The following is a 23,924-nucleotide window of genomic DNA, read 5'->3' on the forward strand; positions in this document are numbered from 1 at the left end:
ACAGAAGTGTTCTAGTAAACTACAGCTGACACACACAATGAACAATTCAATTTCTTCAAGATTCAATAAAAGATAATCTGAAGGGTCAAGTTCCCACTGCTGACAGCTGCCAGGTGAGAAAAGGGATTTGCTTTTATTAAAGACAGAGAAAGAACCAATAGGATTTTATTCACCAGGATCTAAACAAATATATGCTGATGAGTTTAACATTTTGGAGGGGGTTTTTGTTGTTAATTTTTGAGTATTGTCTTAGTTAATTTTTCTTTTTTCTGTGAGCTTATTAAAGAACTTGGCCACATTGGATGGGGCTTGGAGCAACCTGGGATAGTGGAAGGTGTCCCTGAACATGACAGGGGGGTGGAATGAGATGAATTTTAAAGGTCCTTTCCAACCCAAGCAGTTCTGTGATTCCATGACTTTGCTGTAGACAGTAATGAGTTGCTGTTCATAACAGATCTCACGACTTTGACCTGTCATATTTACTACTGTCTTACAATGAAACTATAGACCCCTCCACACTGGTAATCCTATTGCAGGCCTACACAAAGGGCTACTTGTATACAATCAGGAAACTCATGCAAACATTAGTGTTTTCAAGAAATTTTTTCCTCCACTGTCACAATGGAGAGGTCCTCCTTCTTCACAACGAGCGCCCAAACTGCCGAGCAAATCCTTGCAGAGCCAGCAAAGAAATAAAATACCATGAAGATGGGCAACTTCGAACTACATTAGGCTGTTATTAATGTTAAGTCCATGACAAATCCATTAAGTCCTGTAAAGCTCCATAAATAGCTTGCCAGGCTGTAAGAACAGAATGGCCCTAATATCAAATGGTGCAGCAATTTATACTCCTATATAAAAGATCTGGTTTTTCTGTTAAACCTGTGACTGGAATGATTTAAAACTACATTGCGAAATACACCGTGTTCTTCCCATTTCCCAGCTACTAAAACCATTGTTTATAAGGTATTAAACTCTAAGAAAAAAGGCAGATATTTTTAAAGTTCTCCAGCAAAAACTGTGTTTGCATCAATTAAAAAAACCCTCCACTTTCAAGCAACAAGCCAAAATCAAAACCTCACCTTGATAATATTTTGCTTGGAAACTGGCACTTCACCCTTTTACTCAAAATATTGCTGGACATCTGGAAGATATTAGATACAGTAATAATTTCTCTGCCTTCAGCCTACATTTTTCCTCTCGGTCACTCATGAAACATTTTTAATCCTATAAAATAGAAGCCTAAATCAAAAAGTATAGATTCCAGGTATCTTTTTTTTTTTCTCTCCCTGACTCAAAGCACTCTCTGCTGGGCCTGATCCCTGCACGGCTACATTGCATACTGAGGTAGAGCACACCATGATCCCAGATGTGCAAGACACAGAGTGACAGAATCCTTGGATTGGAAGGGTCCCTAAAGATGATCTCATTCTAACCTCCCTGCCATGGGCAGGGACACCTTCTACTATCCCAGGTTTCTCCAAGCCCTGTCCAGCCTGTCGTTGACCAAAGGATGAGGAAGCCGCAGCTTCTCTGAGCAACCTGTGCCAGGGTCATTACCATTTTACTTTTACCACCCCAAAAAATTAACCTGGCTGACATGTTACACCGTAAAAAAATGCGTAGGTGACATTTCACAGACACAGAAATATCTGAAAGAAAGCAAAGTTCGAAGGCAAGAGTCACAAAGAAGTCCTAAATCATTCCTACTGTATTAACAGTGACCAAAAGTCAAAATATCATCTGTGTTAATGTGAAACTTGGGTAGTTCTCAACCAACTATAAATATTAAAATCCTTATACATCTTCTCACAGTCCAGGTATAAATTATGACTACTTGGCCAAATTCCAGTTTAGCTAATTACAATCTCACATAAAATAATACCCTGTCTAATTTAATTGGAGTATGACATAGTAGGGGATTTCTATTAATCAGAAAATTCTGGAATAATAATTCATTTAAGGAACAATTTCACTACAGAATTCTATTAGTGGCAGTTTTCACCAAAAAATGTAAGATGTAACCACCATCTTATTATATTTTTGGAGTGATCCGTCTTTGGGTTTTGTATGATTCGCAATTTCTGTAGCACTTGAGTATATGTGAAATCAATAGCAATATCAAACCCCATAACTGGATAATGAAGTTTCTAAAATGACAACAGAGCTGAGATCTCTTCTCTAGCACCCTTGTTCTCTTCTGCTGTCATTTTAATTTCAGGGTTTTGCTTCTGTGGTTTTCTTCATGCTGTATTTTTTTTTCCAGCAACCACACAAGCACTTGTAAAAGAAGTATTGCAGAATCTGACATCAAATCTGATGCCTGGAAAACATTGGAATTTTCTGTCATGGAGCTTTTGAAGAGTGGATCAAATATGGGATGAGAGTTTCATGGAAAGAGGAGAACACATGTTGACAACACAAAACTGGAAATTAGTTCACAGCAGCAAAAAGAAGCATGGAAGTGACTACCTGACGTCACTGCCCATGGCAGCTGTGTGGTGGCCACAGATGCTTCCCATCTATTAGTCATGGTGAGCATGGCAGCCTTGTGTCCATTCCAGACAGAGAGTGGCTGCACTCTAGAAAAACTCCACTGATTCCAACAACATTGCCAGTCCAGTGATGTTACATGTTACTTTGCATTTAAACACCTCAAAACAGCATCAGTGCATCAAATTATGCTCTTTGGGCTTGATCCTATGGGGATGGGTCGACAGATGCCAACCCTGATTCAGGGCAGGACCTGCCTGAAGAACCCAAGCCCCTGATGTTCACTCTGCTGCTGGGCTGCCTGACACACAAAACTGGAGCTCCAAGCTAAAATTCTGATGCACATAAGGTTATGAGCCCTTTAAAATATCTGGCCAAGGGGTACCCATTGCTCTGGGCAGTCAGTTCCCTTCTATGCCCTGCTGGGCACAGGCATCCAGCCTGAACTATGCATAAACCACAAGCTGGGTAATAAAAACATAGGATTTGTGTGGCTCTGGTAAATAAATGCAACCCAGAAGTTGCTGTTATGGAAGGTTCACAGCTAAAACAAAAGCAGGTGACAGCAGGTAGCAGCACATAGTGTGCTGGCAGTGGCATGGCTCCCACCCCAGACACACATATTCCCCTTTTATTTAATGCTGGGAAAATAAAATTATAGGAAGAAGCTTAGATAATTTCTTCACTGAAGCTACATGCTTCTTTTACTACACAGACTGCTACCTCTAGCAATAATGCCTTAAATCTCCCTGGGCAGGCTAATAAAATTACACAGTAATAAAAATCTCTGTGCCCTTTTTATACCTCAGGTGCTCTCCCAGCAACAGCAGTGATGAACAACATCTTTGATTTTTTTCCTAGTATGGAGACACCCTTGTCTGTCATTGCTTTTCGTTATTGGTTTCTTTCCTTTACTTTCATTGCTGGAAAAACAGACTTCATAGTTTGCTGGGTGTGGCTGGCCTCTCCCAGAGGGTTTGTATGCAGCCATCAGCACTCTGGGTAACTGAGGTATCTCTTTGTGCAAGGCTCTCTGAATATTTGCCCACCTGAAAGGGCATTCAGACCACATTTCTCACAGTTAAGAACCCTGAACATCACTTCTCCATCTTGACTACACAGCTCAAATGCCCATGTCATTTACATCAAGTAAGATGAGGATTCTGGCCCCCAGGAGCCCAAAGCCCTAATTTCATTTCACTTAGCCTGCAGTCACAAGATTTTTTTCTGTTGAATTGTTACTGTTAGCATTAAGATATATGGCCTATCAAATATGTTTAAATTAGTATTTCATCCCCATCATCACCAGGAGAAAGCTAACAGAATCTGTCCAATCTGTCTAAATGGAGATGGGAGGGAGCTGGGAAGAGATTGCAGCATTTAATGAAGTGAAGAACGGAGGGTTTCTAAAGAGATGACAGACACTAAATAAGTAAATAAAAAATGGCAACAATGGCCTGAATGCCTAATTACATTGTCACCACAGGCTTATTTAAATCAGTTGTATGTACTTATTCTCTCTGGTTTCTAGGCAGACACAAGCAATCCTTAAATGATACAGTCCTCTGATTGAAGAACTGCAGAATTTTATTAGAAATATAAAAATCTATAAAAAAAGCTGCATAGGCCCATAGGTCACCTGTTACTTGCCACAATAGCAGAATGGTGCATCTGACGCGTGATGAAGGATGTGGCAAAAAATAACCCATCTCAGCCTCAGGACACATCACACCCTGCAGGTTCTCACCAAACCCTTAGCTTGATGTCCACGCACAACCGGTAAGTATTTACTTTTTCTTGTGAAATATATACCTTATGTGATTAATTAAGGCCACAAAACCTTGATGGGAAAGCTGCTATGTTATTTGATGAGATAATGGACAAAGGGAACAAAAGACAGAGGAAACAATCTACTATTGTTGGAATTGTAGAAGTAATGTATTTAAGAAAGAACAGGGAAAGCATTCTTGAATTTCCTTGTTAGACAGCACTTCAAACAGCCCACACCTCCACTGCATTCTTTACCAAAACAGGGGCACAGACCCAATCTTTATGTAAGTGTGCATAAAATGGACTCTTGAACACAGGAAGTTGTTCTACCTGAAATCACTCAACTGGTTTTAGCTTAAGTTCAAGCTACCAGAACATCCCATGCTTGTATTTAAGTGTCATATTAACCAAAAAGAAGCAATGAAATAAGAACTGTTTTTTACTTATCTCAATTAGTCCAGCCAGGCTGAATCTATCCAAAAGGCTCATGGAACTGTATTTCCAACTTTCATTCTTTATTTTCTGCATGAGATGATGCAGAAATTCTGAATATATACACAGCACTTAGCACAGAACAAATTTAGATAACTCAAAAAAATCTCAATCAACTTCTAAGAACACAGGATAGCATCTGATTGCAATGTATAGTTTAGCTTAAAACAACAATACCCAAAGTCAATTGGTTTTCCAAACTCCCAGTTTTCTCTATACCATGTGAACAACCAGGGCACAGTTCTTGTCCTGAGGATTCTGTGGTGTGAAATACTTTGCCAAGCTACAACTTCACCAATTTAACGGAACTCTGTCTGTTTTATTTTCCTCTTTGAGGAGAGAAAAATACATATAAAGAAAATAGTTTGAATTTTATTATTATGCAAATACAGTAAGATAAACTCTATGTCCTCTCTTAATGTATTTCTGCTTGCCCACAGGTGTAATAAAGAGGTGACTACTGTAAGCTTTTCATACCTCCAAGAAAAGAATAGAATAAAAGAGAAACTATTTCTCTAAACAATTCTAAGCAGTCAATTTGTTAAGCAACAATGCAAGTTCCCTCTGCTTGGAGCAACAGAGCAGTATCAACGAGGCTGTGAGCTGCCACATAGGCTGTATCAGGATTAATTATTTTATATTAAAACGTCTGGAAGTAGGGAAAGCGAAAGAATTAAATGGGACTTTATGTTTTCAGCCAGCAAGGGCTGTTCAGCCTATTGGCTTCTGTAAGTGAAGAGACAGCTTAAAGGAAAATGAATCTTCCTCCCTGGCCATATGTAACCTCCTGGAATCTGAATGCTCAACAATGAGTAAAGCAGAGCTGAATGGTTTGAAACACAGATGTGCTGAGACATGTTTAAGTTGGGCTGGGTGAACTGCTCAAACCCCTATTTTCAAAAATCTTTCAAGAGATAAGAAGAGATGATTAATAAATATCCTGTGAAAAAGCACATCCTACCAGGAAAAGTAAAACATGGGTTGTAATAAAGTCATTCTGCTTTTACTGTTATTGCAAACTAATACAGTGAGAAGGGAACTTAACAACTAACATCGGAGCATCTGATTATGCTTACAAAAGGGCATGTTTCAGCACTGGAACTGGAACAGTTTTGATTTATCCAGCAGCAGCCCAAGGTAGGTTGACTTTAGCATCTAAGATTATGTGAGCTCCCAAGGACGCTCTCAGCCTGTGGGAAGTTTGGCAGGATCTTCTCATTGGTGTGTCTCCCTATGTGTCCCCAGGCAGTGAGTTTATTCTTCAGTGCTCCCCTCACCTGGGACAAAAGTGCAATTTTTGTTTCTTTTTCAGTTGCTTTTAAAGATATTTTGTACATTTAAAACTTCTGCCTCTCAAGAAATGTGACTGAAACTAGTACACAGATGCAACAATTTTAGGGGAAGTGGGAAGGAGAGATGAAGCAAACAGCTACCTGGCAAATGCGTGAAAGGGATCAATACTGAAATACTGCAGTCAGATCCCAGACTGAACCATTCCAGACAGCCCATCAAATTGGTCATGAAGGCTCCTTCCTGCCTCCTGTAGCAGAGCTTGCTCAGAAAAACAAAATCTTTCCGTATGTCCTTATTTGCTGTTTCCAGCCAGGTAACATGATGGAAAAAGACCCATTGTTTGTACCGCCCTGACGTGGCAGGTAATGTAAAGGAACACTGCTGCTTTTAAAAAAGAATCCCCTACAAGGGAAATGACAGTTGGTTCACTGCTATACATTCAGGTTCACTGATTTAAGGACACAGAGCCTTGGAGTACAGATGATACCGCATTCTCTTTCTTACCATGTTCTGCAAGAGATGCTATTTTTCTGGGAGATAGTCAGGCTGGACAGTCCCATATTCTGCAGGGCAGAGTTACTCAGTTCTGCCTCAGAGGTTTTTTCCATAGATCCTTTCTTCATGTGCTCCTGCCACTGTTAAAGCAGATGTAGCTGCAGAAGAGGGTAATACAACTGTTCTCAGATATCACAAATATTACCCTGCAACAGTCAGGGAACCAGGCAACTCCTAAGCGGCTGCTGCAGACAGCTGCACCCAGGGCAGGTGTGCCACCAGCTCACCTTGTTCTACAGCTCTGGTCCAACAGAGTCTTGCTTAGTTATGAAAACCAGGAACTGCTTCTTTGCCTTCTTCCACCAATCAACCACAACCAACCATCCTCTCCTTGCTCCAACCCTGTCCTGTGAGGATGCTGCTGTCCTTTCCTGAAGGTGCTGTCTGGAGGCAGCAGTCCCCATGTCCTCCTCAATGTTCCCAATCAGAGAGACATGCTCTAACTCTTGGTGTCCATCCAGGACCCAACACTCCCTTTTCTGCATGCTCTGGAAGATGGTTATAAACTTAGTCTGTATCCTCTCCCATCAGCAGAGCTGCTTTGTTCCCAACACATGATGAACAATTTATTATTTTCTATAAAAATGAAACAATACCTTCTCTTGTAAAGTTTCTTTCATGGTCCAGGGTCCTCTAACTTTTATGATCACAATTAGGCTACTTATTGCAATGATATGATGTTATTTAAATAATTGGAAAATCTGGCACTTCTGTCCTAGGGTTTCTTTTTCTATCTGGTGAAAGGGGGTTTTGAGAGGAATCACCTACTTTAAAAGCAAACACATTGCTTTTAAAAATCCAGAGCATGATTCTTTACCAAGTTTGTAAATCACTCCTCAGCATTACTGCCATCTCAACTTTAAAGTCACTCCAGTCCCTGTGTGTCATACATGAGTGTGGCAGTCTCACTTTAGAGAGAGATAAAGAGTGGCTGGTGGCAGTGGTTCCCCTCAACACCCAGCTCTCAGCAGCTTTGGATGAAGACAGCAAGGTCAGATTCTGGGGAGAAGTCACTCTGAGGCACAGTGAAAATAAAGTATTCTTCAAAAGTTTAATTTGAGCTAGAAGGCACTTGGGCTTTAGCCAAGAGGGGAAAAAACTGCAATGCTCAGCATGAAAACCCTTTGCGGCAGTGAGTGACAATGTCCTTGTGAGGGGATCTGTGTCTGCCAGGGCCATGGCTAGCACTGAGCATCCCTGGCTACAGTGGGAGCTTCCTGGGCCAGGGCCATCTTCAGGCACTAGCCCTGCTCCAACTCCATTGACAGATCTCAACAGCTGCCTGTTTGGTGCTGGCTGCAGGAAGGGAATCTTTATAGTTTCTAAGTTCATTGCTGGAGGGCAGAAAAACAAAAAGTTGAGTACTATTAAAAACCCACACAACATTTTTCTGAAAGCTAAGAGGCTAAGTCTGACTGGGCACCCAAATGTTCCCCTTGTCTAGCCCTGCTGTACTGTAGCAAAAAGGGAAGCCTGAATCCCATTTAACAGAGACTGATTACTCTCAATTCTAGGAAAGCATTAGGCTCAGTGGAAATGTGTAAGTAGCTATGACAGGGAAGTGGTTGATCCCTTTGCTGCATTGAATAAAAAAAAAATTAAGAAAGTAATTCACGAAGATAGGAAGACCAAGAAATTTCTTGGGTGGTGTAATAAATAATCCCCAGTCATAATTTGCAATTTTATAAATTAAATCTTCAGAATAGAAATCACAAGGAAGTTACCCATGAAGGTCTTGCTATTTCCAGAAGTTCTTCAAACTAATTTCAATGTGTTTGCTGTACAAACTCAGACTCGAACCAATTTCTTCAGGTGATGGGTAAAATCGAAGGAAATTTCTTGTCATTTTGGTTTAACTAAAACCCTGTGATCTGATGAGATTGTGTGGTTGACATTGTACCTGTGTTCAAGCATACAAAATCCTGAAGACTTTATCTAATATATGGATTATTCTCTCCTTCACCTTGCAGCAGACACATATTTCTGCCAGGAAACACCACTCCCACAGCTACAGATCACACAAATCAACACTGAACAGAAAGACCCTGTTTTTTTGGCAGGGGCATTTCCATGCAGCTGACACCAACCTCCACCATCATGGGACTGACTACTAATGGAATGAGCAGTTTTAAGAAAATTACATAATGTGAAATCTGGATATAGTTCTTGATGTGCTGCCCAACTATTCAGATAAAAGAAACTCCTGAAGCATTGCTGCAGCAGGGAGATGCTGTCCATCCACTAGAGCAGGGATATCTCCCATTGGAATCCCTCCTTAGAAACCAGCAGAGCTTGCAACATCTAATTCACTTGGACAAAATCCCACCATTATTTCCACATCTAAGGCTGATGTGGATGTGTCTAAGAAGTTTGTAGCACAGGGATGAGCAGTGTAGTGCCAATATATTTCATTCTGCACTGGAGAGCACAGGGACATCAGAGACAGCCCACGACCAGAAGAGAAGGATGGTAAGTCTTGCAATAGATATGTTTAGAAGGACTTAAGATCGTGAAAAATTGGTTTCTTTCTTACTCTGGACAGAAAGAGATTTGTGAGATAAGACACAAAAGTTACCCTTGACTTTTCCAGCATTTCAGCACCTGTGAATTGAAGTGAGATGCTATAGGCCCTAACATCTGAGACCCATTTGCTGTTGACCCAGAAAAATTTCCAAGCAACAAAGGAAACATCTCTTGGATACCCAGTCAACTTTTTAATGAGCTATGCAAGGACAAGGCTTAGACATATAATATGCCAAAATAGGAATTGTTCCTGTTCCTCTTATGCCTTAATGTGAAAACCTTTCCCTTTATTTCCATCAGAGTAGAAAGAGGCAGGTATAGGAAAATATAGGCAAATTGAGAAGAGAAAGCCAGGCATGTGAAGATGGGGGTGGAGATGCTGGTGGCCATGGGCAGTCAACTTCTATGGCCCTGGGTGGGCAGCAAGAGGGCACAGGAAACCAGCAGGCTGCAGGATGCAATGGAATGCCACGTGGGATCCCTGATCCTGCACTGTATTAGCCTTCTGAAGGTAGGGAGTAGGTAAAAATAATATAAATTAGCAGCTTCTGTTTCTCCCTGGGATGATTCTCCTGCATGGTTGTTACTGGATTATTTATTTATTTTTAAGGCAGGCTGCCCTGGTGATCAATGTCTTCTTGATTTTATGAAGTGGGCAGAAAAAATGGGTCAAAAGAGACTGCAAAAATGCAAACCAGGAACAAGTCCACTTACAAGTAAATGAGCTTTTAAAAAATTACTGAAGTTACAGGCAGAGACAATTACCACCAGACCAGGTTGCTTCATCCAAGCCCCATCCAACCTGGCCTTGAACACTTTCAGGGATTGGACATCCACAACTACTCTGGGCAACCTGTTATTCCAGCTGACAACTGGAATAGGCAAGGACTCTCAGAGTGTGTAGAATACACATTTCAAACATAAACCTGATACATAACAGATTTACAAGAAGCAACACGCTTCAAAGTCAGACACTGCTGGGTTTGCTGGAGACTGGGCACACCATCTGGAGGCAACCGTGCAGCCCCCACATAACCTGGGGCTCACTTGGGCTCTGACAGCACAACCATCCAGAAGACTAATTAGATAAGACTTCACCACAGCAAAATCATCTTGATTATTCCGATTTATAATTAGGTAATTCTTCACAAGGAACTGAAAAGACAAACAGTGAGTCTCAGACAGCACTTTCACTGTCTCTGTACAGGTGTTAAAACTGCAGCATTTGCTGGGCTGCTTGCAGAGCCCAGCACCAGTTACCTCCACTGCACTGAAACACATCTGTTATTTCAAGCAACTTAAAATGGACTTTATTTGACAGCTTTTGATGCTGGAATTTTAAATTAGCCAGGCCTCACAATCCAGTTCCTATGGGGCATTGTCCATAAAAACTAATAACAAAAGCAATAATAACCATAGGAAGTCAAACATCCCCACAAGTCATATAACTGCTTCGTAAGATATTTCAACCTCTTCTATGAGCAACTTGTATCTGTTCCTCAGAGTAAATTATCCAGTAGGCTGACATGAGACATGTAATAAAATTACTTTGCCACTGGCCTTGTTGATTTCTTCAAAGTTTCTTCCATTATAGGAAATTAATGGATCACTAACACTTATTAAAGCACTTTTGGTTTCATGGGCTGCTTGCAGAGCCATATGGAAGATCTGCCCCTCAGACAGCGACTGCACAGGAGGATGAAGGTCATGGTTCTGTACAGTGCGGTAGCAAGTCCCCCGACCTTCCTCTTCCCTTCTCTTCTTCTTTCTCCTTATAGGAAATTACACCTGCCAAGTCTTCTCTTGCCTAATGTTTAACAAAAGGAGTACTGACCAATGATGGCTCAGAGCTGTTGATCCCCTCCCAAGAGCCAGAAGGATGAAACAAACCTGCCACTCTCTTTTTTATTACTTGTAAAGCTCTTGGACACATGATGCCTGGTGCAGGGGAAATCTTTCATTCCTCAACGTCTGCTATTAAAGAGCTCTCACAGAGCAAGAATCCAACAGTGCATTACTTTTATCTGCTCAACAGACTTTTGACATAATAATGCCTCATTGCAGGGCTTGAATAGTGAAATCTGAAAAGTAGCTTTTTGCCACTGGTTTATGTGTTTGCCAAAGCCCTGTTCATGTACTGGAATACAAACCACATTATTTGCAGCTCATATAATTTGTTTAATGCACTGCATTCAGAGGCCACCTGTGCTAATGCATCACAGCAGTAAGTGGGTTCCTCTCACCATGTTTGAGAAAGGAAAAAAACATTTTCTGAGCCAAATCCATCCCTCAATGTACTTGTTTTCACTGAATTCAACTTGGAGAAGCTGCAGGATAAAGGACAGGTGGAAGGGAGGACAAGGAGGAGACACTAGCTATGCTCACTTGGATGGCAGCAGCCAAGATTGTTCTTTTATGTCCTAAGCATCCCTCTCATTCATGGATAATGCCAGAGGGATGTGCAGCTCTCCAGAGGAGTTCATGCATTAGCAGCCCCTTCAACACCCACACTGTATTTCTGCCATGTAAGTAAGTTTTGCTATTGCCAAAAAACTCCCGCTTAGCAGAGAAAATGCATTTCCATTCTTTTTGAGAGTTCTTTGACTTGGTGGGTGTCCATATAGAACTGCAAGATGAATGCACACTCTGTCCTAAGTCTGTTTTCATCTTCCATTCAGCTACAGTCACTGCATGTCAATGTAATTATTACAATCCACAGTGCCTATTCACCCCATTACATGGAGGTATTCAATAAATACAGATTAACATATTGGAGTCTTTCTGTGAGTGCATCTTGGAGTGAATGGGTTAACAAAAATACATCTTAAAACAAAATGAGGAGGATAATAGCAATTCTGTAACAAAATTAGCCTCATTTTCATCTCATATTTTAGCAGATGATTGCTTAGCAAATTGCATTAAAAGTTACACAGCTCTCTAGACTTGCCAGAAAACACACTACAGGTCTGAGCAGACTCCAAGGCCACTCTATCTGGGAGACACACTTGTATTCTTTGTGCTTAATACTACACTTAATATATATTAATGGTAAAAAAAACCAATAATAATTAGTATTTGAATAAGTAGAGATGTGCTAAAACAGCAAAAACATATCTCCATTTTATACCTTCTTAAGCCTATAAATTACTTCATGGACTGTTCCAAAGGCTGGAGATAAATTTGGTGGCTACCAGTGTTACAGGAATTAAGGATAGACAGAGCAGACTTTTATGATGTTTAGTGTGGGAGAATCTGGCACAGAGCTTTTTTTTTGTTGCTACAAAAAACTGCAGTCCCCTGAAGTGAAGAGACTGAAGGCAACCACCTCCACTGTCAGATGCTAACCAGATGCAATCACTTGCTCTGAAAGAACTTTGCCTCCAGGTCCTACAGGAATGTAAACCCTATCTAGTGATGCCTGCATATGAGCTACAGAAGCCAGGACTGACAAGTTGTTTTTTGGGTATTTAGGGCAGAAAAAGGAGTTTTGGTTCCAGCTGGTTCAGTCTGTTGATGAATGTGGGTTTTCCTGCTGCAGGAGGATGAGAGATACCCATGTGCCACCCCAGACAAGGTGTCCTCAACAGGAAATTAAAGCATCTTGCTGCAGAACTAAAAAGATTAAAGGAAAACACATCAGCATTCCAAGAACAATAAAGAAATTAGACTCCTGTCCTGAAAGTTAGGACCTGAACAATGGTTATTTTTTAAGTTCACTGTTGTAAACTGCAGGAAATTGTAACTTTACATGTGGACTTATACCCACAATAGTCATCCTCTAGCGGAACCTTTTCCCAGATCTGTAAACTACCAAGTTCTTAGGCAGATACTGAGTAGCACATGACACAGCATATCATTCTGTTTCACCACACAAATATTAACAGATGTTTCTCCTCCAGCTCCCAGTTTTGAGTTTTGTTACAGGATGCACTAATGGACAGGCTAAACACTACCAACAACATTCAGCATGGACCAGCAGTAGCAAGATTCATTTCCTCTCATCAGTTTGCTAAGGGCTCCATGCACATCTCCCGAATTTTCCTGGCAGAAATTATGTCTTTTCCACATCCCAGCAATGCATTCCTTAGATCAACAGCCTTTCAGGAGTGAGCTGAATGTAAAAGGGACCATTTGTGCAGCAAGTTTTATGAGCTTAGCTGTAAGAGTTATCAAATAATAGCTGTGAGATGTTGTATTAAAATATGCATATATGTGTATTAAATATATGCATGTATTGCTGTAAAGGTTGGACTTGATGATCTTGGAGGTCTTTTCCTACCTTAATGATTCTATGATTCTATAAAAAACAAATTGTGCAGTGACAGTGCCTGACCTTGGCCATACAGTATCAGGACCTGTGACAGCTCTCAGGTTTTCACAGATCAGGGTCAAATTAACCTGGGTTGTTTTTGCTCCTACATGTGGACAGCAGGACAGCACCCCTGGCTACATGTGGAGCTTCAGCAAAGGGCTGTGATTGATGATGTCGCTTTTGGTAGCCCAAAACACTGGAGAAAGCTGAATTTTCTCCATTATTACAACAAAGTATGAACTACATGGAGAACCACGTCACAGAGCCAGATAGGAGAACAAAATCACAGAAGAGTCTGTCTGGGCAACATCTTTCAGGAAAAACTTCAAAATCAGTCTGTACCTGAAAGCAGTTCTAGCAGCCAATCCATCAGACCAGAGCCCTGTCCTGACACTGTAGGAAACTGGGATATGGGAGAACCCTGTGAAACACAGTTCATGTCAAAATACAGTCTGAAAGGGTATTTGAAATGCTACCCTGGTCTTTCAAGTTCTCAATTCACTCATTTAATTTCATATTTAAAAGGTACATATATACCCTATGAAATCCCAGGGTGAGGATATTTTCATTCTCTTCTCACTCCACTCCTTTTTGGTGCTTTGCTGGGTAATCATTGTCATTCCCACTCCCTGTTCCATTACCCTCTGCATTCCCCCCTCCAGCAATTTTTGGGGCTGTGGTATATGGTGCTACTAACCAACGCTGGGTTTCAGATGGCCACAGAACAGGACACCATTCCAAGTGCTTCAGTATCCAGGACAGGACCTGTGATCTTTACCAGTACATTATTCAAGTTTATATGATGAACAGAATAACAAATTATAGAGAGACATATACTTAGCATATTTCCTTTTTTTTTTTTCCTTCTTCCATTAATTCATGGCCACAAATTACTTCTCTAAGCAGCAAGTTTCAAATAGCACTGCTGGAATATCAGTGTCTGAACTGTGGTGAAAGCTACAGGAATCCAAGTGTGGCATAAAGCATGAGTTCAGTAGTGTCTGTACTTGTTTGCAAAAAGAGAAACAAAAATTATGCAGATGAATTTTATGTATTGTAGATGGAAAAGCTGACAGCAAGAACAGTGCTTGAGAGGCACATCAGGGCTGAGCTTTCCCTTATTTAAGTCTATCAATGGCTCTTGATATTCTTTCTCAAGTTTTGGTCATCAGGAATCTTGACACTAAGTTTTTTTATGGTGGTACTAAAGACAGATATTAGCAACAGCTGAGTTTCACCTCAAATCTTGATGCCACTGAAGCATCTCTGAAGCTTTTTACTCTTTTCTAAAGACTAACACCCTTTTAAATTCTTTTTGGAAGTATTAAAGCAGAACCAACCTTTGAGTTCAGCTTACTCAATTTTCTACTGCTATTCTTTTTAAAAAATTTCTATCTGGGCATCCTGGATTTGTCAAGGAGATTTTCTCCTGGCAAGAGCATGAAATAAAAACATCTCAGCTGTGACCCTCCATAAATTGTATCACTGCACGGGGGTATATGTACTGCGCTCAAAAAAAATTACTGTACTGTAATTTTCTGATGTCTGCTCTGGCATTTTGATTACAAAATTAGCACTGCAGCTCTGTAATGTTGTACAGCGTCAATAAAGTCTGTCCTAAATGAACTAAGAACTGGCTGATGGACAGATCTCTAGAAGCATTTCTCAGAGGGATCCATTCAAATGGGGCTGTTTCAAGAGCCATCCAAACCCCAAATTTGTTCAACATCTCCACTGTGATCTGGAATGAACACAGAAATACCAGCTGACACTTTGGTCACCTGAGAGTGTTGCAGTGGGAGGCAGGACTGTTGTGCTGAGCTTTTGGGGCTGGCCAGTAACCTGCCTCTGTGCATGGTGCAGCACTTTAATATAACCATGTATACAATTATATATCAAAGAGTGACCACACGGCCAGGAACAAGGAAGGCAGGGCAGAACTATGAAAAGGGATCCAGATGAAGTCACTAATCCTGGGAAAAGGGTCAGAAAGTGACAAAACACACAACAGCAGCATGATCCCTGCCTGGATGGTGAGGAAAGTAATATGGGAGAGGAAGGACAATAAAGGAAGTTTTACCCTCTGCACCTATTCCAGTGAGACTGAGGCTGTGTAAGTAATTTATATATTTTTTTATATATATCATGGAATGTTTTATGCCTTAAAAGCTATGAATCTGCTCAACCAGTGGAAGAAAAGACAAAGAACATGTAAATGGAGAAGCAATTCAGAGCATCCAAGAAGTGCCTGTAAAGGCAGAGAGACCATTCACAGCAGCTCTCCTCAGATGAAGGCAGATTTTGAAAAGAAAATAAAAGTCTAGCAATTACCCACTTGGAAATACAAGGAGAAAAAACAAGAAAGAAGAGGAGAACTGCAGATAAAAATGTTCTGGACTGTATCTAATAAAACAAGATCTGGCTCAGGATCCTACTGTATCATGCTTCTGACTTCATATAAAGTCTTAGGCATTGTAATTGTAATTTTGTCCATTTTTAACAAAAAGTCATTTTTGCTTCATTAAAATACTGAATTTGCTTCAAAAATTCCTCAGAAAGACAGAATATGACTAAAAATAAAAAAAAAAAACAAAAAACCAAAACAACCCAAACAACACAAAGTTTGGGTCCAATTTTCCTTCAGAAATGGCCTCTGGTTTTACAAGACCGTAAAGAAGCCACAGGAACTCCTGCAATTCTTCATTCCCAGCTCACAGAAAATGAAAATTATACATTTTAGACCCCTAACGACATGACTTGAACGTGCACAGAGAATCACAGAATCATTTTGGTTAGAAAAGCTCCTTAAAATCATTAAGTCCAGCTGTTAACCCAGCACTACCAACACCACCACTGAACCATGTCCTCAAGTGCCACATCTACGCATCTGTTTAAGGGTTGATGGTGACTCAACATGTGTCTAGGACTGTCAGCCATTCTGTGATTTCACCAATATTTGTATTTGCTCTTCAATTACATCATTTTGTGTTTTTAAGTAACTCAAATTACTATTATTTGTGCATGTAAAATTGTTTCAGTGAACACTGCTGGTGCAGATCAAATAATTTTTTGAGATATGGTATTTGCCTGGTTTATGTGCCAGTGAGTCACTTATGCATACTTATAAATATTTAAATATTCTAGTCTTGCAAGACTGTGTGTAGACATTTGATATGGTTTCTACTACTAAAACCAAGATTAACAAATCAATGCACCCTGGAAAACATTTTAAGATCAACCGTACATTGTCTTCTAGTGAGTTTTCTTTACAATTTGTAGACAATAGATTTCCAATAACAACTTGTAATTAAATCACTTTCTCTTATTCAGTCGTTGCATATTAAGATTGTTAACGTTTTACAGATGGTATCTTTGTAAATGAGAGATAATGAACGAGGGGGAATGGCTTTGAATGAAAGATCCTGGGTTTAGATTAGGTATTAGGAAGAAATTCTTCCCTGTGAGTATGGTGAGGCCCTGGCACAGGTTGCCCAGAGAAGCTGTGGGTGCCCCATCCCTGGAAATGCTCAAGGTTGGATAGGGCTTGGAGCAACCTGTTCTTAGTGGAAGATGTCCCTGTGGCAGGGGGTTAGGACAAGATGAGGTTAAGGTCCCACCCAACCTAAACAATTCTGCGCTTCCCTATTGGAAAAAATACTGGAGTTTGGCAATTGACACTTGAGTGTGCGGGTTCTGACAAGGAAACAGCCAAACCAAAGTGGGAGGCACACTCTCTGGCTTCCCATGAAAAAATGTGGCCTCTGTTCTTGACATGAAACCACAATCATTCTAACCACATCTATGTTTACTATTAATTCTGCTAAAATTTTATTTGAGGAGGTTCTCTTAATTGAAGTAATAATGCCCAAATGTATCAAGTGGGTAGAGTACAAAGCTGAGCAGCAGCCCTGATTAAATGAATTAATGTCTGATCTGAACATGGAAAAATATGCCTTTTTAGCCCAAGGCAAAACCATGTCCCACTCTCCACTGGCAAACATGCATCCACATACAACATAATTATTCTTGATCTGAGCACTTTTAACTTTTTCTCTGGAACCACATTTCAGCTTTTGAAGCATTTTACTTAGATTAAACTTGTCTTTCTTGCTACAAATTAATTCTGATTTATTTTTCTTCTGAGAAGATACCTTTTGATTTGTTCAAAATGCAGCAAAACAATTGAGACTACACAACAAACCTGATTCTAACAGCTGTTTTGTGGAACTGCAAACAATGCATAGCACTTTACTGGAGCCCTGAAATGTATTTTAGATTTGAAGTACAAAAGGTTTGCACAATGAGAAGAGCTTTAAAAGAGAGACAGAGAAACAAATAAACTTTTTTTCTTTGCAGAAGGTGTTTCTTTGACAGCAAGGGACAAAGAAAAAAGACTAAAAGAAAGAAAATCCAAGAAAGAAAATTTTTAACATTCAAGAAATTAGCTGCCCATTAAAATGCAGTACAGATGAACTCACTGTGATATCCCCAGCTGAGGCATCCTACCATACAAAAATTACATTTCCAGGTGCAGCAGGATTATTCCTAGTGCTCAAGCAAGCATCTTACACTGCATTTATGAGCGAGGCAAGGGGTTAGGTGCTTCTGAAAACGATCTAAAGTCAAAACATATTGAGAAGGGAGATCTCAGGAGCTGATCAAAGGAACCTCCATCCTCGAGCACATGCCCAGAGTTCAGCCCTGCCCACTCACAAGTCTTTGGGCACTCTTCCCTGTGCTGAGCTGCTGTGTTTGCCTCCAACATACACCAGCTCCATCCTCAAAATGCCTAAAAACCCAGCACGGTGTCAGGGCTCAGCTATGGGAATGCTGGTGACAAAGTGCTGTTGCAGTGGCTTGGGTGCTTGTTAGGTTTTTCTGTCATCCCTGTTTAGACACTTGCCACTTCTTGCAGGAATCAAGGTGAATTGTTTTCAAGTTCTGCTTTTTCCCTTGGTTTTTTAATATTTTTAGTTTTGTTTCTGCTTTAAGATTGCATTATTAAATTAGATTAATATACTAATAATGATTATAATAACATTAACAATAACAATATTACTACTACTTCTGCTACTACTACTGCTACTCCTTAATGCCCAGTAACTTGCCTTCATCCTCAGTAACTCATCTGTACACTATTCCTCAAAGCAATCAAGAACATGCTGCTTTGGGCAATTAAAGGAAACCTCATTTCTTTCCTGAGTAGCTCCTCTAACACCACATCAAACCAAAAGCAGAGGCCATGGCTCCCCAGCTTGCTCAGCTATGTTTGAAGATGGGATATCACATCACTCACAGGAGTAACAGTCAATGCTGGTAAACTAATGAATTATTTCCAAGTTTTTATCAATATCTGCAGGAACATGAAAGAAAAACCACATACTAGGGAGATGACAGCAGGACAGGCAGAGCATGAGGCACAAACTGTCAATATTTCAGACTATGATTCGATTCTGTAGATAACTGTTGCTACAACATTGCTTAAGAAAACACTGCAAAACAAAACAGTATCACAGTTTTTTTATCTCACAGTATATTTGTCCAATATAATTATCTGGACTTGACTAATTCAGTTGGAAGGAAACAGCATAAAATACCTGGCCGTAGGTGCTGTGCCATCAAGAACAGCTTCATGAATTTGTGACTAAACACTTCATGTGAATGTAGATTTTAGTGGTGCAATTGCTGCAGGAACATCTGGCTTGCCACATGTATGTGGAGTGCATATACACACACACACAGAGATAGCAAATAGGGGTATTTGCTTTTCTCAAACAGTATTTCTTTACCATTATCACCTTGTTTATTATCAGACCACAGAGTTGGATATGCTGATGTATCTACCAAGAATAGATACCCTGCTGAAAGATTCCTCCTCGCTTAATATCTTCCTCTCCCACTTGACCCCTCAAGCCTCTTTTTATGTTACATTCCCTGCTTCTCAGTGTAGAGCTTTGCTTTTTCCCAGTCAGCATCAATTCCCACAGTTTTTGGGACAATTAAAAGCTCTGTCCTAAAGTAGTTTCTAGTGAATCAGAAATATACACAAGTCAAATACAAATCTGTCTTATACTCCACACTTCTCTATGAGTGAGCCTCAGTAGGATGGCAGAGGAATCAGGAACGGACTGCTCCCTTCTCTACACCACATGGCTGTGGGGATTACAACTCCTGGAGATTTTAGGATCACTGCAGTAAATCTGGAAGCAGTCCAACACTGCTTCTCTGCATTGGTCGTGATTTACCTGACACCCATGCCCAGCCTAGGCTCTCAAATTCATGTTTTCACCCAGTTCATTCAAATTCAGTCTGGTCTCCCAGTCCCTGGTGGTAGTGCTGGGAGAGCCCTAGGGCCTGGGGCTGGCACCATCTACCCCTTCCTGGCTGTTATCCAGCATTTCCCTGACCTCCTGCTGAAAGTACATATATCTCATTTTCATATTTCTTCCTTGTGCTTTTTGGGTTAATATTAAGGACATACTTAAAAAGGGAAGATTTGACCTAAAACAGAACCAGGGAGGAAAGAAAAACATCATCTTATATTCCTTAATTGGAGTTAAGAGCACATTAATCCTGTAGCTGCTGCTGCATTCATTCCTGCATGAAAAATGTCCCTACTTGTGTTCTTTAGATAGCAATATATCCATAGATGACATGCCTCTCATCTTACAGAAACGGCAATTTCCCATCTACATGTAACTTATATGCAATAGACCATGGCACATAACGGCTGGACTGAAAAATAACAATTTAGTATTTTTCTTTCAAACTTCTTTTGTAGATTGTTTTGGTCCAGCTATGACATCAGGAAAGTACTTTAATAGGCCATGATCTAGAATTTAAGGGGATTTTGTTGGTTTAATAACTTCTTATTAGTTAAACAGAGTTGACAGGATAAAGGCTTTTTGATTGAATGCATCTTTTCTCTCCTCCTCAGTTATCTGTATTACAAATTGACCTGTCCATACTGATGATGATGAAGATGACAATGATGATGATGATACAGATCTAGAAAATTATGGAGACTTTTTTTCTTAAATTGGGCTTTCACATCTGCCAACCTGCCACTTGCCTATTAGGAAAGACAACAGGAATGCCAGAAGTGTCATGCCTAATTCTAATGACCTCCAGTCAGATACAGTGCCAGAAGTTATATCCAAAAACCACCCATCTGAGCATTCTTAAAAGTATGACTCAGCTGAGTGATATGCTTGCCAACTCACCAGACTATCTCCATGCTGATGAATTAGATGCATGCACTGCTTTAGCTCTTACGACAACTAAGACTCCATTTATTAATCATGTACTGAATCTTTGTGACAACTTAAAGAAAAGATGACAGACAAATAATCTTTCTAGTATTCTATTTTTGGCATATGAAAAATCTCAAGATCATAATATCAGATTTTTTTTTTTAATTATGATCCTGCAACTTCTTATCTAATGAAAATGTATTAATGAAGAATTAGAAGACACCTACAAGTGGTTCTTACCAGAGCTGTCAGGAGAGTGCCTCATCTGTCTTGTGCACTACTTGTGTATGATTAAGGCAATTTGAAGAGTTGACACTTTAATCCTATGTTAACAGATGTTTCTAGTCATCCTCATAGACACAAGAAAACTCTTAACAGTTCTATTCTTGGGGTTAAGGAACAAAAGAACTTTCAGAAAACCAGAAGAACAATGGTAGGTTTAGAATGAAGGCCACTATTTCTGTCCATAATCCAAAACTGTGCATTAAAATATGTATGAAAATTATTAGCATGGATAGAAGTTATGATGAAAAACAGCACCTATTAGATGTAGTGCTCATACTGGTAAAACCACTTTTCAGAAAATGTAAGACTCTGGATTTCTCTCATCCATGCACTTTTCATTTATTTATTTATGATCAACATGATAGGGAAGAAAAATAACATTTGGGTCCCTGGGGGTCTTAGAGAGAGAGGATGGGTCAATGGAAAGCAAGAGACATACATAAAGTGAGAGGAAGAGGCCATTTAGTGGCTCTGTGAGTTATAGCAAGGCTACAGGACTCTCTGAAATGAAATGCAACTTCTAATGCAGCACAAGAATGTCAAATTGGGAAGCTCTTCACATTATCAAGGTCATTTTCAAACCTTTCCAACACTGCGACACTCCACCAGAGCACAGAGCACCAAACAGACGTGACAGAGTTTTTGAGAGAATAAATTAGATTGAGACTTTCTGATGTCACTGAATTCTGGTAATTATGTTACTCAGCTTGCTGAGCAGCTGTGTCCATATCTTGCTGCCAGCCTGTGGCAGCCACAATTCATGGCTTGGGTGAACTTCAAGCAACAAAAAGTTCTTTCTAATAGGCAAAAAATAGGGGAAATGTTCAGGATGCTGTAGCTTTAAACTACTGCTGCAATAAATTCTGCACTAGTAAAATTCTGACTCATAACAAAACAGTAATCTTATAAACAAAATTTTCATAAATAAAAGTATGCCCTTAAGTGTTTAAAGTATTTCTGAGATTTTTTCCTACATCATTTAATAAAGGGAAAAAGTATAGTTTAATCAGCTACTAAATTTTCTTCCAGGTTTTGAGAAGCTGCAAGCAATTACCTTTGGTTTTAAATTAAAAGTTGGTGAGCCATTACCAGCTGTTGATAAAAATTGGGATTCTGGGAAAACTGAAAATGGAGAGGTCAGTCTGGTTTTCAGCTTCAGATGGTGAGCAGTTCTGTTCAGATACAAAATTCCTTGGACAAAAAATCATTGTTACACCTTGTGTTTTGTTACAATACTTTTACAGTTTATCAACACTATTGGTATTAATTAGTTAATATTTTGTACATGTCTTATTTTCATTGCCTACTTAAAATTCACTGAACCAAAATACATAGAAATGACTCTCAGAATTTAGGTTTAAGTGGATGTGACTGAGAACCCATTGATCCAAATATGCTCCCAAATAACTGCATGTCAAGCCTTCATAGCTGAGTTAATACACTTTATGCCTTCTTAATGTATGAGATTTTATGTTTTACTGTATATCTGCTGTGTTGAATTAAATGCATGTGTGGTTCAAACAGGTCCATGGTGACAACCAGGGTTAATCTTAAAGCACTTTAAACAGCCTTCCAATATTTAAGGGCGGCCTAAGGAGAGCTGAAGAGGGACTTTTGACAAGGTTATGGTATGACAGGACAAGGGGGAATGGCTTCAAACTGACAGAGCGCAGGGCTGGATTGGATATTTTATGGAGAAATTCTTCCCTGTGAGGGTGGTGGGGCCCTGGCACAGGCTTCCCAGAGGAGCTGTAGCTGTCCCATCCCTGGAAATGTTGAAAGCCAGGTTGGATGGGGCTTGGAGTGAAGTGCCAGGTGTCCTTGCCCATGGCAGGGGGATGGAACTTGATAATCTTTAAGGTCCCTTCCAACCCAAAACACTATGTGATTATTATCTATTTTTTTTTAATGAAAAGCTGTAAATAAAGAAAACAGACATTACCCTCTTTAGAACAGAATCTTGCTTAAGAGGTAACCAGCTTGTTATTGGCCCTTTCCCTGCACTCAACAGTGCAGTGTTTGAATCCTGCTTCATTTTTAGCCATGTCTTAACCACATCCAAGTTCTCTGTAGCTCACTATCCTGATTACTAACCCTCCCCTTTTCTCTTTTTCTTTAGTATCCCAAAGGAATGGGCAACAATACAACTTTCTATCACCCAGATGAAGGAGACAGTGTGGGCCTTTTCCAGGGAAAGACATCAATGAATGCTTAACTTAAAGCAAGAACATAAATTTATGAAGATAAATGAGATAACACAAGTATTTATTATATCCCACTGTTTACGTAGCTCTGTGATCCCCAGATGCTTGCACACGATGCTGATATTTATATCACGACTGCACACTTCAATACACTCATTAACATGGAAACAAAATGTAGAAAACATAATTCCCAGGCAAAATATTCAGTAAACACCTTCCCCACAGCAAACTAACTCATATTATCACAGCACCTTTGGACAGGTTTCCATCTTGTTTCTTTAGGGTTAATCAAACCACACACTCAGGTCTTCAGACCTTGGCCAGGCCACCATCTCTACTTTGCCATCAAGAAGCACAAAAAAACACAGAACAAAATAATAAACTTGACACACCTGTACCAACCTCCTGCTTCATGCTCACACTGTGCAGCACAGACACCTTTGGAAACAAGCCTTCCAAAGTGTTTTCATGGCATTAAAGACCAAAAAGGGATCATCTTCGCTGACCAAATCTTGGAAGACAACAGTGCCCTCATAGATATTCACATGCTTCAAACACCCAGGACAGACCAAAGCAGGGACTCACGAAAGGCTGTGTAGAGTTCCTGCAGGGTCAGGTGGCCGTCGTTATTGTAATCATCAAACTGGAGAAGGTCTTCAAGTGTACAACCCAGTAAATCATCTTCCAGGTCCTCCATCTTCATTAGCTGTAGCAAAGAGAACAGGCAATCTTACATGTAATTCC

At 40.1% G+C, this 23,924-nt stretch overlaps 1 protein-coding gene across 1 annotated transcript in view; it reads right to left on the bottom strand.

Moving 5' to 3' along the window:
• The window catches only part of FSTL4 (follistatin like 4), a 210,344-nt gene that overhangs the window by 72,009 nt on the left and 114,411 nt on the right, over positions 1-23,924 (bottom strand). Inside the window, exon 5 of the mRNA XM_062502164.1 lies at positions 23,766-23,886. Within this exon, the coding sequence (XP_062358148.1) occupies positions 23,766-23,886 (121 nt within the window). The remainder of the gene's footprint in view (positions 1-23,765; positions 23,887-23,924) is intronic.

This window comes from Cinclus cinclus, chromosome 14, assembly GCF_963662255.1.
Source record: "Cinclus cinclus chromosome 14, bCinCin1.1, whole genome shotgun sequence".
NCBI classification, from domain to species: domain Eukaryota; kingdom Metazoa; phylum Chordata; class Aves; order Passeriformes; family Cinclidae; genus Cinclus; species Cinclus cinclus.